This window comes from Trachurus japonicus, chromosome 22 (genome assembly GCF_045865225.1).
Source record: "Trachurus japonicus isolate A0001 chromosome 22, Traja_1.0".
Taxonomy (NCBI): domain Eukaryota; kingdom Metazoa; phylum Chordata; class Actinopteri; order Carangiformes; family Carangidae; genus Trachurus; species Trachurus japonicus.
In genome coordinates, this window is record NC_140928.1 from 62,538 (window position 1) to 77,500 (window position 14,963).

The 14,963-nt window shown below is 46.4% G+C and overlaps 1 protein-coding gene and 2 non-coding genes across 3 annotated transcripts; all 3 read right to left on the reverse strand.

Annotated features, from left to right (window-relative positions):
* Positions 1-1,949: 1,949 nt before the first annotated feature.
* On the reverse strand, positions 1,950-11,689 carry dkc1 (dyskeratosis congenita 1, dyskerin). Its single transcript, XM_085767963.1, has 15 exons — positions 11,680-11,689; positions 10,626-10,678; positions 10,090-10,176; positions 9,155-9,246; positions 8,499-8,683; positions 8,272-8,336; positions 7,876-8,002; positions 7,347-7,477; positions 5,948-6,091; positions 5,731-5,851; positions 5,291-5,409; positions 5,046-5,149; positions 3,606-3,648; positions 2,858-3,010; positions 1,950-2,159 (listed from the first exon to the last, which is right to left on the reverse strand). Exons 1-15 carry the CDS (start codon positions 11,687-11,689, stop codon positions 2,094-2,096), a joined length of 1,500 nt encoding a protein of 499 aa, XP_085624089.1. The 3' UTR covers positions 1,950-2,093.
* Positions 5,505-5,579, reverse strand: LOC146963127 (small nucleolar RNA SNORD83). Its single transcript, XR_015034988.1, has one exon. It is a non-coding gene; the product is annotated as a small nucleolar RNA SNORD83 (small nucleolar RNA).
* On the reverse strand, positions 6,972-7,096 carry LOC146963128 (small nucleolar RNA SNORA36 family). Its single transcript, XR_015035004.1, has one exon. It is a non-coding gene; the product is annotated as a small nucleolar RNA SNORA36 family (small nucleolar RNA).
* Positions 11,690-14,963: the final 3,274 nt, after the last annotated feature.

The window sequence follows — 14,963 nt, forward strand, 5'->3', positions numbered from 1 at the left end:
CAGACGGACGTCCGCCCGGCCGAGGAGGCCCGCAGACGGGCGTCCGCCCGGCCGAGGAGGCCCGCAGACGGACGTCCGCCCGGCCGAGGAGGCCCGCAGACGGGCGTCCGCCCGGCCGAGGAGGCCTGCAGACGGGCTCTGCCTGTGTGAGGAGCCGCTGCAGCTCCGGAGCTCCGGTGCTCCGTCGGTCCAGCGTTACGTCGGTCCGGCGAACAACGTCGCCCCGGCGGTACGTCGCTCCTCACACAGGTACAGCTTCACTTACATGAAACGTCGGCGTAAACTCCTAAATAAAACTTAGTAAAGTGACGCTACAGCGCTACAACAGGCAGGGAAGAAGCAGGAAGTAGTCCGCTCCGCTCTCCGCTGTGACACCAGCCACAACAGAGCAGCATGGGAGGAGGCGGGGCTGGCTGGAGCAGAGACCTCGGCATGACCATGTAGGGGAGTCCGGCACGCATCGACGTAGACGCGAGCTCATGTGAAAAAAAACTCAGCGCAACCGAGTGTAACAGGTGTGCAGAGAAATCCCAATTATCTAGCAGGGTTTACCTCCAAATGCATTAACCTCAGGATATGACACTTCCACGGCCTCTAGAACCATTATCCAACATTTTAAACACATAGAAAAGTCTGAAAAGCTGGAAAAGCATAATAGGTCCCCTTTAAGCCTCTGCTGCATGTTCTGCTATAATGACCATAACTTGCTCAGTTTTTGTCCGATTTCAAAACGGTTTGATTTTTATGAACGTCTATGCAGTTATGATGCAGCATACTTAGAATCACGGATCATTTTAATCATGTATTTTTTTTGTAAAAGTAACATTATAGTGACATTATGCAAATAGTTAAAGTGATGGCTACATACTGATTTATTTTTCACAGAGTTATGAATGGTTTTTTTTAGTGCAGATGACTGGATCACCATCTACTGCACTGTAACTGCAGCCAGAGTCAGAGACAGTTGCCCTTTCCAATATGGCCGACTGTGAGCTACGCCTGCGTGTAGTCCGATCCACCCCCTTGTTTCTCACCACCAAGGTGTCAGACAAGAAGCACTGCATGATGGGTAACAGCAAAGAGCTGTCTAAAGACCTACACAACCTTATTATTGCAAAACACACTGGAGGACGTTGGTTACAGGAGCATTTCTAAACTTGTGATAGTTCCAGTGAGCACCGTTGGAGCCTCATCCAGAACACCATGACGTTCCCGCCTCCAAACTTGACTGTTGCCATGGTGTTTTTGGGGTGATGTGCGGCACCATTTCTCCTCCAAACATGTTGTGTCTTATCACATCTGAAGAGTTCAAATTTGGCACGTGGCCGTAGCTGGTTTACAGCGATGCCGTGTTCTCTTTCCACTTCTGATGAGGCTCCAACGGTGCTCACTGGAACTCTCACAAGTTTAGAAATGCTCCTGTAACCAACGTCCTCCAGTGTGTTTTGCAATAATAAGGTTGCGTAGGTCTTTAGACAGCTCTTTGCTATTACCCATCATGCAATGCTTCTTGTCTGACACCTTGGTGGTGAGAAACCTTTATAAAAGGCATCAATCAGGACTAAACAGGATGACGACTGCAGCTGCTTTCTCGTCTTCCCAAACCTTTCTGCTCCTTTTCTTCATGTGTTCAACACTTCTTCCCTGTGTCATTTCACTTTATTACACATAACTTCATTTATGGACATTAATGTTTAGATTTCTTTGTATGTGTGCATTGGGTTGATGCCGACATCTGGTGAAAATTTCATGTCAAATATATTTTATGAGAAAAATGTTGAGGTGTTCAATACTTATTTCCCCGCTGTATGTTGTTGGTCTGTCTGCTATCTGGTCTCTACTTGGTACCGACATTGTTTTGTACATTTGTTAATTAAAATAAAACTAAAACTGAAGCTTTGAGATAGAGAAAACACTTTAGAGAAAACACTTTTATTTTGAAATTATGAACAGGTTTCCTGTTAAGGTATTTACAGATAAAAAAACAAAACAAAAAAAAACATATATATATAAAAAACAAAACTCTTCTTTCCTCCTTGTCTGCGCTCATGCAGTCCATTATTGTCCAACTCCCACAATGCTTTGCTGCACCGTCACTCCGACGCCTCCTCTTCTTTCTGTTTCTTCTTCTTCTTTTTCTTCTTGGCGCTTTCACCGACCTGAGGAAAACAAACATCTGTCAGAGTCTGGACCAATCAGGAAGCAGCTCAGAGTCTGGACCAATCAGGAAGCAGCTCAGAGTCTGGACCAATCACAGGGTTCCTACAGCTTAAGACAAGTCACATTTAAGACTTTAAAGCCACTTGAAATGAAATTTAAGACCGACAATAAACACAAATGCAGAAAAAGAAACCACCACATCAATTACATCAATAGAGTTATAGGGACAATTTGACCCACTTTCCTCTGTGATCCAAGGTAAAGTGACTGCTACATGAACATTGGATTGTGTCTCTTTCCAGCTGTCCTTTCAAAATAAATGTCTCTTTCCAGCTGTCCTTTCAAAATAAATGTCTCTTTCCAGCTGTCCTTTCAAAATAAATGCAGAAAAAGTCTGAAAAAACAAAATAACACTGACTCTGGAGCTGGTGGCGTTGACGGCCGCCACTAACTTCTCTATGTCAGAATGTTAACAATTATTGAGATTTGAGACTCATTACAACCATAAAATACCACTCACCAAGTGTTAACATTTTTAAGACTTTTGAAAAATTGATTTAAGACATTTTAACGCCAATTAAGACCTTGTTTTGCCTTTTAAGACTTTTTAAGGATCCGTAAGAACCCTGAATCAGGAAGCAGCTCTGAGTCTGGACCAATCAGGAAGCAGCTCTGGTTGCCGTGACATCACTCTTACCTCCGGTTGCTCCGCCCCCTCCTCCTCTGGCTCCGCCTCCTCCAGCTTCGCCTTCTTCTCCTTTTTCTTCTTCTTCTCTTTCTTCCCGTCCTCTGCAGACGGCGTCGACGGCGGCGCCGCTTCTCCGTCTGCGTCGCTGTCGTCACGTTTCCTCTGGAGGAGAGAAACGTGCAGAGAGCAGAGGTCAAAGGTCAGAGGTCAAAGGTCAGAGGTCAACAAGCAACGAGTAGAGAGCAGAGGAGGTCAGGTCACAGACTGGGGTTGTGTCCTGAACCCTAACACAACTGGCAGCTGGACACATTTATTTACTTCATTTATTTGGTAGCTACACCGGTCACTACTTCATTTATTTGGTAGCTACACCGGTCACTACTTCATTTATTTGGTAGCTACACCGGTCACTACTGCATTTATTTGGTAGCTACACCGGTCACTACTGCATTTATTTGGTAGCTACACCGGTCACTACTTCATTTATTTGGTAGCTACACCGGTCACTACTGCATTTATTTGGTAGCTACACCGGTCGCTCTGGGTCGCTGTGGTAACGGCGATCCGTGACCACAATGCATGATGGGATATCTTGCTCCGGTTAGTGACCATCGGATGTTCACTACATGTTAAGGTGAATTATGGGTGTCTGTGTGTTAGTGTGTGTTAGTGTGTGTTAGTGTGTCTGTGTGTTAGTGTGTCTGTGTGTTAGTGTGTCTTAGTGTGTTAGTGTGTTAGTGTGTGTTATTGTCTGTACCTTGGCTGAAGCATCACATGGCTCCTCTGTTGCCTTGGAAACACTGTCAAAAAAATAAAATCAAAGTTTTAAAAGAACATTCACACAAAACTTAAACAAAGCAGCGATGGCGTTCAGGTGACATCACGGTGACATCAGTGTGACATCACGGTGACATCATGTTCTGTGGTGAAGCTGCAGCTCGACGGCGCCGAGTGCAGAAGCTTCATCAGAGAGTTTCTGTTGCAGACCGACTCTCTCACAGAGCACAGCAGCTCAGGAGGGATAACTGTCTGCTACTAGATACTACTACTACCTCCTCTACTACCACTACTACTACTACTACTACTACTACCTCTACTACCACCTCTACTACCACCACTACTACTACTACTACTACTACTACTACTACTACTACTACTACCTCCTCTACTACCACCTCTACCACTACCACCTCTACTACTACTAGAGAGAGAGTTTCTGTTGCAGACCGACTCTCTCACAGAGCACAGCAGCTCAGGAGGGATAACTGTCTGCTGGGGTTAGGCCCCGCCCACTGGGGTTAGGCCCCACCCACTGGGGTTAGGCCCCGCCCGCCGGGGTTAGGCCCCGCCCGCCGGGGTTAGGCCCCGCCCACGTCTACTTCTAAGCCCCGCCCCCTGTGTTTAAAGGTTCGGTCTGGAGTTTTGTGCCCAAAAAACATTAAGACTTGTACAAATGAAATCCATCTTAATCGTCAGCCAATGACGGAGCTCAGGTGAAGCTACGAGGCTCAGGGCTGCTAGCTGCACTAGCTGTCTCTGATGCTAACGAGTGCTAGCAGCTAGCACGTCTCTCGCAGCAGCCGTTGTCATGACAACAAAGTAAAATAAATCCAGTCTGAGTGAAGCGCTGGAGCCGCGGACCGATTCCCCACCGTCACCGACAGCTAAAGCCTCATGGTAACAACTATGAGGACCGTTGTAGTGAGCTAGCTCGATGCTAACTTTGGCTAGCGGTAAGCGGTTAGCATCCTCCGCTAACACCGTCTTCCCAGTTCACCACAACAACACAACACGGAGGCTCACGGTGTTGGTGACGGTCGGCTATCGGCCCACAGCTCCAGAGCTTCACTCTGACTGTATTTCTGTTTCTTTGTTGTCATGACAACGGCTGCTGTCTGGGGCAGGAGGCCCTCTGTTGTCATGACAACGGCCGCTGTCTGGGGCAGGAGGCCCTTTGTTGTCATGACAACAGCTGCTACACAGCTTAGCCCCAGAGGAGGAGGGGCCCAAACTGCAACGAACAAAACTCCAGACTGTACCTTTAAGCCCGGCCCACAGGGGTTAGGCCCCGCCCACAGGGGTTAGGCCCCGCCCACAGGGGTTAGGCCCCGCCCACAGGGGTTAGGCCCCGCCCCTCTGTGTCTAAGCCCCGCCCACAGGGGTTAGGCCCCGCCCCTCTGTGTCTAACCAGCTGTACCTGTAGTCGACGTACTGCGTCTTCCAGTCGGGCGGCGTGCTGCCGTTGGGTTTCCCGTGTTTGTCCAGTAAACCTTTCTGGATCATCATCTTCTTCTGACTCGCCTGGAACAAAACACACAAACACGTTAGAGTTTAGAGTGGTGATCGATCGATAGGAGGAGCGATCGATAGGAGGAGCGACCGGTCGGTCTGAGGAGCGATCGATCGATCGGTCTGAGATCAATAACCGATAAGGTGACTCACCTTGGGGCCCAGGCCCCACTTGCGAGGGTACGTGTCTCTCTCCATGATGACTCTCTTGATCTTGGCCACGACGCCGTGGTCGCACGTGGAGATGACCGCCGTCGTCATGAGAGCCACCGCTGAAAACAACAACCAGTTGATTATTGATCCACATCGTTAACCAGTTGATTATTGATCCATATCAGATTAACCCATCGATCACCAGAGAGAGCGAAGCCATCAGAGAAGGGTGATAGATAGCAGGTCGTCACGGCCCGAAGGCTCGGCCGCATCTCGCTCATCATGTGGCTCCGCCCCCTAAACACACACAGGCCACGCCCCCTAACACACAGGCCACGCCCACTTAACACATAGGCCACGCCCCCTAAACACACACAGGCCCCGCCCCCTAAACACACAGGCCACGCCCCCTAACACACAGGCCACGCCCCCAGACTCACCGGTGCAGATGGCCTCGCCCTTGGTCGTTATGACGACGATGTCCTGGTTGACCTCGATGCCGTCCTCGTAGCGCAGCACGCCGGGCAGCATGATCTTCGCTCCGTAGCAGATGGCGTTGACCTGGGGACGGGACAGCGGAGTTAGTCATCACCATGGCAACAGCAGCTCTAGACCTTGACGATGGTGATGATGATGATGATGGCGGTGATGACTCACGGCGCTGTCCTTCATCACGATGCGGCGGTGCGACACCAGCAGCTTCTCCAGCGGGAACACGACGCGCCGTAGATACGACTCGTCCTTGTTGTGGTCGAACTGCCACTGGGCGTCCAGCACGTCGTGCATCGTCACCATGTAGTCCTGCCGATTCAATAAAAACTTTATTGAACAACATTAGACAAGTGTTCAAAAGGATTAAAACACAATAATCCTGTTTGATGGTCGACAGTAGCTACACATGGATTTAAAACAAGACAACACATGGACTAACAACATGGGACAGAGGATTTAACATTTAAAAGCTGAGTTTGACTCTCCAGAATGAACATCGTAGATATCAACAACGTCTTTCTGACTGGTCCTAACTACATTTTGAATAGTTGGATTTTTTATTCCAGATCTCTGTGATTCAGTTTTACCTCTTGTCAAAAAGAACATTTCAGATCCACAACTACGTTCTTCCTCTTTAACCATTCATGTGTATGGGGTTTGTCATTACAGATATCTACAGTTCAGTTGCAGATATCCACTATGTGAATTACAGATATCTGGAACTGAATTAATTCCAGTTACAGATATCTACAACTTAATTTCTCCTAGTCAAAACTGAATTACAGATATCTGAACAGGGACATGTAGATATCTGTAACTGAGGTGAATTAAAGATATCTGTAACTGGAATTATGACTAGTCAGAATCAAGTTGTAGATATCTGTAACTAGAATTAGTACTAGTGGTAATTCAGTTGCAGATATCTGTAATTCACATAGTGGATATCTGCAACTGAACTGTAGATATCTGTAATGACAAACCCAATACACATGAATGGTTAAAGGGGAAGTACGTAGATGTCTGAATCACAGAGATCCACAACACGTCCAGTCTGACTGTTAAATGTTAAAATGGCTTCACACAGTCACCATGTTGTTCTGTGACTGAAATGTTTCATAGCCCCGTCACTGTGATGTCACGGTGATGTCACGGTGATGTCACGGTGATGTCACGGTGATGTCACGGTGATGTCAGCAGCAGCGAGTCTCTAGGTGACATCACTGTGATGTCACCGTGTCTCAGCTGCTGTTTCTGTTCCAAAGTTTAATTATCAGTCCGGCACCGAGCAGCCGGACTGAACTCAACACTTTGACAGAAGTGACTCACTTTTCTTTCTTTTCTTTCCTTTAAATCAACAGCTTTATTTAAAAGAAGTTGACAAGTACAAATAGTCTACAGGGATCAGTATACAATGAAAATACAAAGTGCCAGGGCTGATGTTCATTATCCAACAAGGTTATACATATTACACAGGTCTATGGTTTTAAAGCCTTTTCATTTGCTGATTAGCTTAAAATAAAGTTCCATTTCTTTTTGAAAACATAAAAAGGGGTTTATGCCGTACCTTCTCTCCCAGCACGCCGGAGCGGACGCGGCGCAGCTCCTGCATCTGCCCCCCGACCCCGAGCAGCAGCCCCAGGTGGACACACAGAGTCCTGATGTAGGTCCCCGCCTCACAGCTCACCCAGAAGATCCCTGTAACCATGACAGCATAGATATTCTTATATATAAGAAGACTAGATGACTCACCCTCACCCAGAAGATCCCTGTAACGTCACATCATGACATCACTATGACATCACTATGACATCACCACATCACTATGACATCACACACCGTTACTAACCCTAACCCAGAAGCTATATAAATGACAGAAAAGCTATAAAAACCTTGGAATATTATAAATTATTGCAAACAACTATTTAATAATACCTATAATATATAAAATATAATATAGTGTTGGTCCCTTTCAGTGTATATATTTTTTGTTTGTCTGTTCATTGTATGTTTATTGTTTGAATATTTGTATGTTTGTATATATAAATATTTAATAAAAATAAAAATAAAAACCAGTGGTCGTCATGGAGACCTACCCAGCCGCCTCTCGGGGTCGTACTCCACCAGTTTGCTCTCGTAGATGGTCCGGACCCTCAGCTGCCGCTTGACGGCGGCGATGAGCGGCGGCCGCTGGAACAGGGCGCCGGTCAGAGTCTCCAACGCCTGAAACACAACGAGTCAGAGGTCAGAGGTCACAGGACGACCTTCGACCTTCAGCCAAGGTCACAGGACGACCTTCAGCCAAGGTCACAGGACGACCTTCGACCTTCAGCCAAGGTCACAGGTTCATAAACAGATTTACAGATTTAATTTCTTACATTTACGTTCTTGTTAGTCAGAATAAAACATCGTCAACGGAAAGTTTTCATTAAAGTTTTAGTCAAACTGAGTAATCGATCACTGATCAATAATCAATAGCTACGTGAACTCACCCGCGCCAGCGTGTGCTCGTTCTCTATCGCATTGTGCAGCCGAACGATTCCCACGTACTCTTTACCTGCAACACAACAGAGAGTAGTGAGGCGGCGCTGGTTTACTGGGTCAGCCGCTAGGCTAACGAGGCTAACGGCTAGGCTAACAGCTAGGCTAACGGCTAGGCTAACCGCTAGGCTAGCTGCTAGGCTACCGCTAGGCTAACCGCTAGGCTAGCAGACCTTACCGGCGCTCTGCTGGGACTTGACCAGCCTCGTAGCTCGGTCCACGCAGACGATGAGGCAGCCGGTGACCTTGGGGTCGAGCGTCCCGCTGTGACCCGTCTTCTCCACGCGGAGAATCCTCCTGATCCACGCCACCACCTCGTGGGACGACGGGTTGGCCGGTTTGTCCAGGTTGATGACGCCCGACCTGAGGGGACACGGGGCGTCAGAGGCTGTTGTCATGGCGACGCGTTACCTGGGCGCGGTTGTATTTGTATTTTAATATGATTCTTGATAAGAAAAGGAAAAAGCTTCAAAGGGATTTATCTCTAAAGGTTGAATCCTGCTAACGAAGGCAGAAGGATTCTCTCGTCTGTTCCCTCGTCTGTCCAAAAGCAAATCTGTAGCGCCATTGATAAGTTATTTCATTTATTTGGAAAAACAAGACACATGATGTGAAAAAATCTGTTGTTATGAATAAACACTTCTGAGTCTGGTTAAGGTTCTAAATGTTCTTGACTTTACGACCTTTAGAGTTACCTGGATGAAGCCGTTGTTACATGATCCTTCATCCACCTGGAACTTTATACCCAGGTGTATTTTTCTACCATTAGAGGCCTTGAACATGTGTTATTGTGTCGCCGTGGCGTGGTCGCCGTGGCGTGGTCGCCGTGGTTACCTGACGTAGTCGCTGATGTTCCTCTTCAGCGGGTTGCTGCCGTTGGGCAGCGGCGTGTAGTGAGTCGTCCGCACGTTCAGTTTGTCGAAGTTCTGCAGAAAAAAAGGTTCAGGTGAGACGGGTAGCCACGGTAACCACGGTAACCACGGTGACCAGGGTGACCAGGGTAACCACGGTAACCAGGGTGACCAGGGTGACCACGGTAACCAGGGTAACCACGGTAACCAGGGTAACCACGGTAACCAGGGTAGCCACGGTAGCCACGGTAACCAGGGTAACCAGGGTGACCACGGTGACCACGGTAACCAGGGTAACCACGGTAACCACGGTGACCACGGTAACCACGGTGACCACGGTAACCAGGGTAACCACGGTAACCACGGTGACCACGGTGACCAGGGTAACCACGGTAACCACGGTAACCAGGGTGACCAGGGTAACCACGGTAGCCACGGTGACCACGGTAACCAGGGTAACCACGGTAACCAGGGTAACCACGGTAACCACGGTGACCACGGTAACCAGGGTAACCACGGTAACCACGGTGACCACGGTAACCAGGGTAACCACGGCAACCAGGGTAACCAGGGTAACCACGGTGACCACGGTGACCACGGTAACCAGGGTAACCAGGGTAACCACGGCGATGATGATGTCATCAGTCTGCGCCGTGCGATCAGAACAGTTAAATCGTCTCGGCGGCGGTCGGTCACGTCTTTCATCTCTGAGCGGCGCCGGTCGCCGTCGGCAGAACGCCGTGACGACCGTCGCCGCGGCGAGAGGCTCCGCCCCCACGGGGGCCGAGCACAGACAAGATGGCCGCCGCTCAGCGAATGGATAAACTTCTTCATCACGTCAACACGGGTCAGAGCGGTGACATCACGGTGACATCACAGTGACATCACGGTGACATCACGGTGACATCACAGCGTTACCTTGAGGAGGAGGGGCCACTGGGACGTATCCAAGGAAACGACCTTCGACTCCGGCTGGATGAGGAAGTCGCCGCTCTGCTGCAGCTCCTGACAACAACAACAACAACAACAACAACAGATCAGTTACGGCTCCAAGAAGAAAAGAAAAATGTTTATTATGAATTTAACTTTTTTCTTGTCACATTCACAGATGTAAAAACAAAACGTTTAATGTCTTTGATGTTTAATCTTAACGTTTGTTTTGCTTCATTCTTTTTCATTTAAAAATGATATACATTATTCTTCTATTTATTTTTATATTCAGCTTTAGATCTGGTTTCTATAGAGGGTTATAGACGGTTAAGGTTAGTTATCAGAGGGTATTATTATAGAGTTAGGGTAGTAGAGGGTATTAGGGTATTACAATGTTTCACACCGTTTCTCTGCTTCATTTCTTCTCTCTAACTGAACAACATGTTGCTGCTGTTACGTCATCATTCGACCTGTGACCTCTGACCCCTGACCCTCTGACCTCTGACCCTTCAGGAGGAACTCACCCCGACTTCTTCATCACTCGCCCGTTTCGCCTTTTTCTTCTTCTTTGCTGAAGCTGCTGAAAAAAAAAATCACATGTTAGCTACATGCTACCGGCTACATGCTAACGGCTACATGCTACATGCTAACGGCTACATGCTAGCAGCTACATGCTAGCAGCCACATGCTAACGGAGCCCACGTGGCCTCTCGCCACCACGTGGGCTCCGTTAGCATCAGAGGCTAACACACCGAGCTAACAGCTAAACCACCAGACAGATCAAAGTGATTTAGATTCATAGTGACAGAGCGCGTGCATGAACAGACCAGCTGCACGAGCCATTCAGGTCTCTAGTCGACCTGGACCAGACTAGACCTGGACCAGACTAGACCTGGACCAGACTAGACCTGGACCAGACTAGACCTGGACCCGGACTAGACCTGGACCCGGACTAGACCTGGACCAGACTAGACCTGGACCCGGACCTGGACCTGGTCTGGTCTAGGTCCCGGACTAGACCCGGACTAGATCCAGACTAGATCTAAGTCTGTAGTCTGGATGCAGGTCGCTGTAAAGTCTAACGCAGCTGTTTATACAGATTTTATGTTTTTATAATTCAACGAATCACGTCCAGTCCTCCTCCAGTCTGGGTTAGGGTTAGGCTAGATCCAGGTCTAGTCCGGGTCCAGGTCTCGAGCCGGTTTGACTCGTGGACCGGCGCGTGCACACGTGTTGCCCGTCGGGGCCTCGCGGGTTCAACAGCAGCTGATTAATGTTAAATATTAAATATTAGATATTAGATATTAGATAAACCCTCTCTCTCAGCTTTAAGGTTTAAAGTTAGTTATCTGATTAAATCAGTTTCTGCTTCATTCACGTGTTTTTCTGGACCGATCTGACGTCACATGTGCACGTGCAGCTTCTCCGTTAAACGGGTCAAAGCTCCGGTGGTGACGTCAGAGGTTCTACAGATCGATGATGAAGTGATAAACTGATAGATAACCAATAGATAGATAGATAGATACATGTTTAGAGTTATAAAACAGAGTCTCGTGCGCAGCTCCTCGCGCTACTCACCGTCCGCCATCTTCTTCCTGAGAGACTGAGCTGCACGCGCCGCTGCTGCTTCTTCTACTGCTGCTTCTTCTTCTTCTACTTCCGGGACCAACGAGCAGCTTCCGGTGGACCAGCGCCGCCGCCGGTCGGCGCGAGGACAGCACGTCAGTGACGTCACTCTTCATAACACATTCAAAATCAACTGGATCAAACAATTCATCAGAAACCAACTTCAATCTGGAACTTCATTCACAACTGGCCTTAACTTTCTGTTACTCTGTAAAACTTAAAACCAGCCAACTTTCATAAACAGAAACTTTGATTTATAAACATAACTTCACCCCCCACAGATGTTATATCTGGAATAACAGGGACATACAATATAAACACCAATCACTGTTTCTAGAGAACTGGTTCACCACGGCGTTACTCTCAGCTTCTCAACTCTAACGGCACAAAACTGTTATCACAAATATACACTTCCTATTCCTCCAAAAGAATATGCAATAGTATTTGATGCGATTCCCTCTGGTGTGATTGTTATTAAAAGATGTTCTGTTACCTGAGTCTGACCCCTGACCTCTGACCTCTGACCTCTGGTCCAATCTGCTGCTCAGCTAAAACAACCGTACTGTACGTGCTTTACTTACCCCCGATGTTGTCTCATACTGGAATCATTTATTCACAAACCTGATCTATAAAAACATATTTATGGTCCCTCCCCTATAAATATTTGATCACAGATAAAATCAAAGAAGTATCTTAAACTCATCCATCGTTTCTATCCCTCCAATTTATTCATGCAAAGATATAAAAAAGACATTGATGAACTCTGCTCATTCTGTCAACAGGTCGTGTCCTCATCTGCATCAGTCCTACAGGAAAAATTAACTACTTTTATCCCTCAACATTTAGACAAAGACTTTGTTTTGGACTATCAACATGTATCGTTTGGTTTCTTTTCCATCTCGGCTTCTCAATTAAACCAATATTATATAATTAATTTGATATTATTTTTAGCCAAAGCTCATAAACCACAACCGCAAATTTACAAATCAGATACTTTGCACTCACCGTTTCAGAAACGAAATCAAACAATACATCAACCTAATGAGTCAATCTGAAAGAAAGCCATAAAGACCATAATACTATTCTCTCTGTTTGCCTAACATGAAACATGAAATGAACTTATCCTTTGTCTTCTCCTGCCTTCATGATACTAGTGTATGTAACTCAACCTGTTGACATTATTACATTTTATTTGTAACATCCTCATCCCTCATTTCACAATGTAGCTACGTCCCAACTAATAACTCTTCAATTAAAAAAAAAAAAGGGCTTCAATTGTAATATACGTGCCTTATTTCAAAAGGACTTAATCTCTGTTCCAAATGTAATTTCTCACTGGAATAACTTTACTCCAGACTTGAACTGGAAAAGAATATGGTGCTCCCTCTAAACTTCTGATTATAAACAAGATTAAAGAAGTTTCTTTTAAAATGATCCATAGATTTTATCCCTGCAAACTATTTTTACGTAGAAAAGACATTGATGTCGGGGCGGTGTTTAGCTCAGTTGGTAGAGCACCCGCCCCATGTGTTGAGGCTGTAGTCCTCGCTGCAGGCGGCCCCGGTTCGAGTCCCGCGTCGGACGGCCCTGTCCTGCGTGTCATTCCCCCCATCTCTGCCTCCCATTTCCTGTCACACTCTCAGCTGTCCTATCGAATAAAGGCATGAAAAGCCAAAAAATATACTTAAAAAAAAAAAAAAAAAGAAAAGACATTGATGTGGACTGTTCATTCTGTAAACAATGTGAAGAAGATCTTTATCATCTGTTCTGGTCCTGTCCCTTCCCTAACCCTAACCCTTCATCTGCTTTCTGACAACATGTTTGTACTTTTATTTCTCAGAACATCTTGTCTGGTGTCTCTGTGCTGTTTGGGTTCCACTCCGATCCTGCCAACAACAAAGATCATTATTACATCATCAACCTGCTTGTTCTACCTGCAAAATACCACATAGGCTACACAAATCCAAATTCACTGATCACAATCCATTGTTTTTAGAGAAGGAACTCAAACAATACTTCACAACTATCCAATATTCATCAAACAAAAAAGCTATTAAAACCACTGAGTTATGCATTTTATATCATATTTTATTGGATTAATAGCAATGTTTTGTATAGGTTTTGAATACCGCGACCCCCTGACATTGTATTGTTCTTTGTTTTGTATGTTTTACTAAATGTAATACAGCTCATGGATCTATAATAATAATATAATACATCCATGCTACAGCTCCACTACTTCCTGAACTTAATGCTGCTCCTGTGTTTCCTTATTGGACAAACTGACTCATCCAGGTGAGTCAGACTCACCTGGATGAGTCAGTTTGTCCAACAATATAAGACAGGAAGTAAAGGAGCTGCATTAAGTTCAGGAAGTAGTGGAGCTGAGCAAAGAGCCGGTTAAAGCAGCAGTCAGCGATCCGGTGGTTTTGTCTAACTTCCTGTCAGCAGATGGAGTTAGCAGCCCCCGCCCTCGTCCCTACGGCAACACATTCACACACAGAGAGGACTGCCCCTTTATGCCGTTCTCTCTCCTCATTGGATAAAGGTTGTAGGATACAAGTAGAGCTGTAACAGAGAGTAGTGACAGCAGCTCAGGAGTCAAGATTCTTCCACTCAGTGAGTTTTAATGTGAAACAGGACGAACAGAGCAAACATCTGGTTTACAAACATCTGGTTTACAAACATCTGGTTTACAAACATCTGGTTTACAAACATCTGGTTTATAAACATCTGGACATGGATCGTTCCTCCATCAACTCATCAACTTCCTCTGATTCTCGTCATTTTCATCATAAATTAAAACACATGAATCACACGTTCAGTTGGTTAAATCTCTTACACACAAATTAATATCATTTAATGACATTAATATTGATCAGATGATGTCACAGATGAGGGGGCGTGGCTTCAGCTCCTGCTCTGGTCGTCATGACAACAGCGTGAAGCGCCTCAACACAGCAGTGATTCATGAACATTATGACTAAAACATCGAACATGTGTAGTAAAAATATATAAAAATATATAAAAATACAAACTAAAAAAGAATCAACTGGATTATAAAGGTTTGTGCACAAGAACAATCATCAACTTCACACGCCGTCTAACCCTCTAACCCGTCTAACCCGTCTAACCCTCTAACCCGTCTAACCCGTCTAACCCTCTAACCCGTCTAACCCTCTAACCCGTCTAACCCGTCTAACCCTCTAACCCGTCTAACCCTCTAACCCGTCTAA

Bases quoted from the DNA above. Each gene is read 5' to 3' on its own strand.
- dkc1 (XM_085767963.1), bottom strand. The intron at 3,649-5,045 runs GTACAGCTGGTT...TTTTTTTGACAG, and splicing joins ACGCAGTACGTCGACTACAG to TGTTTCCAAGGCAACAGAGG. The intron at 2,160-2,857 runs GTAAGAGTGATG...TGTTTTCCTCAG, and splicing joins AGGGGGCGGAGCAACCGGAG to GTCGGTGAAAGCGCCAAGAA.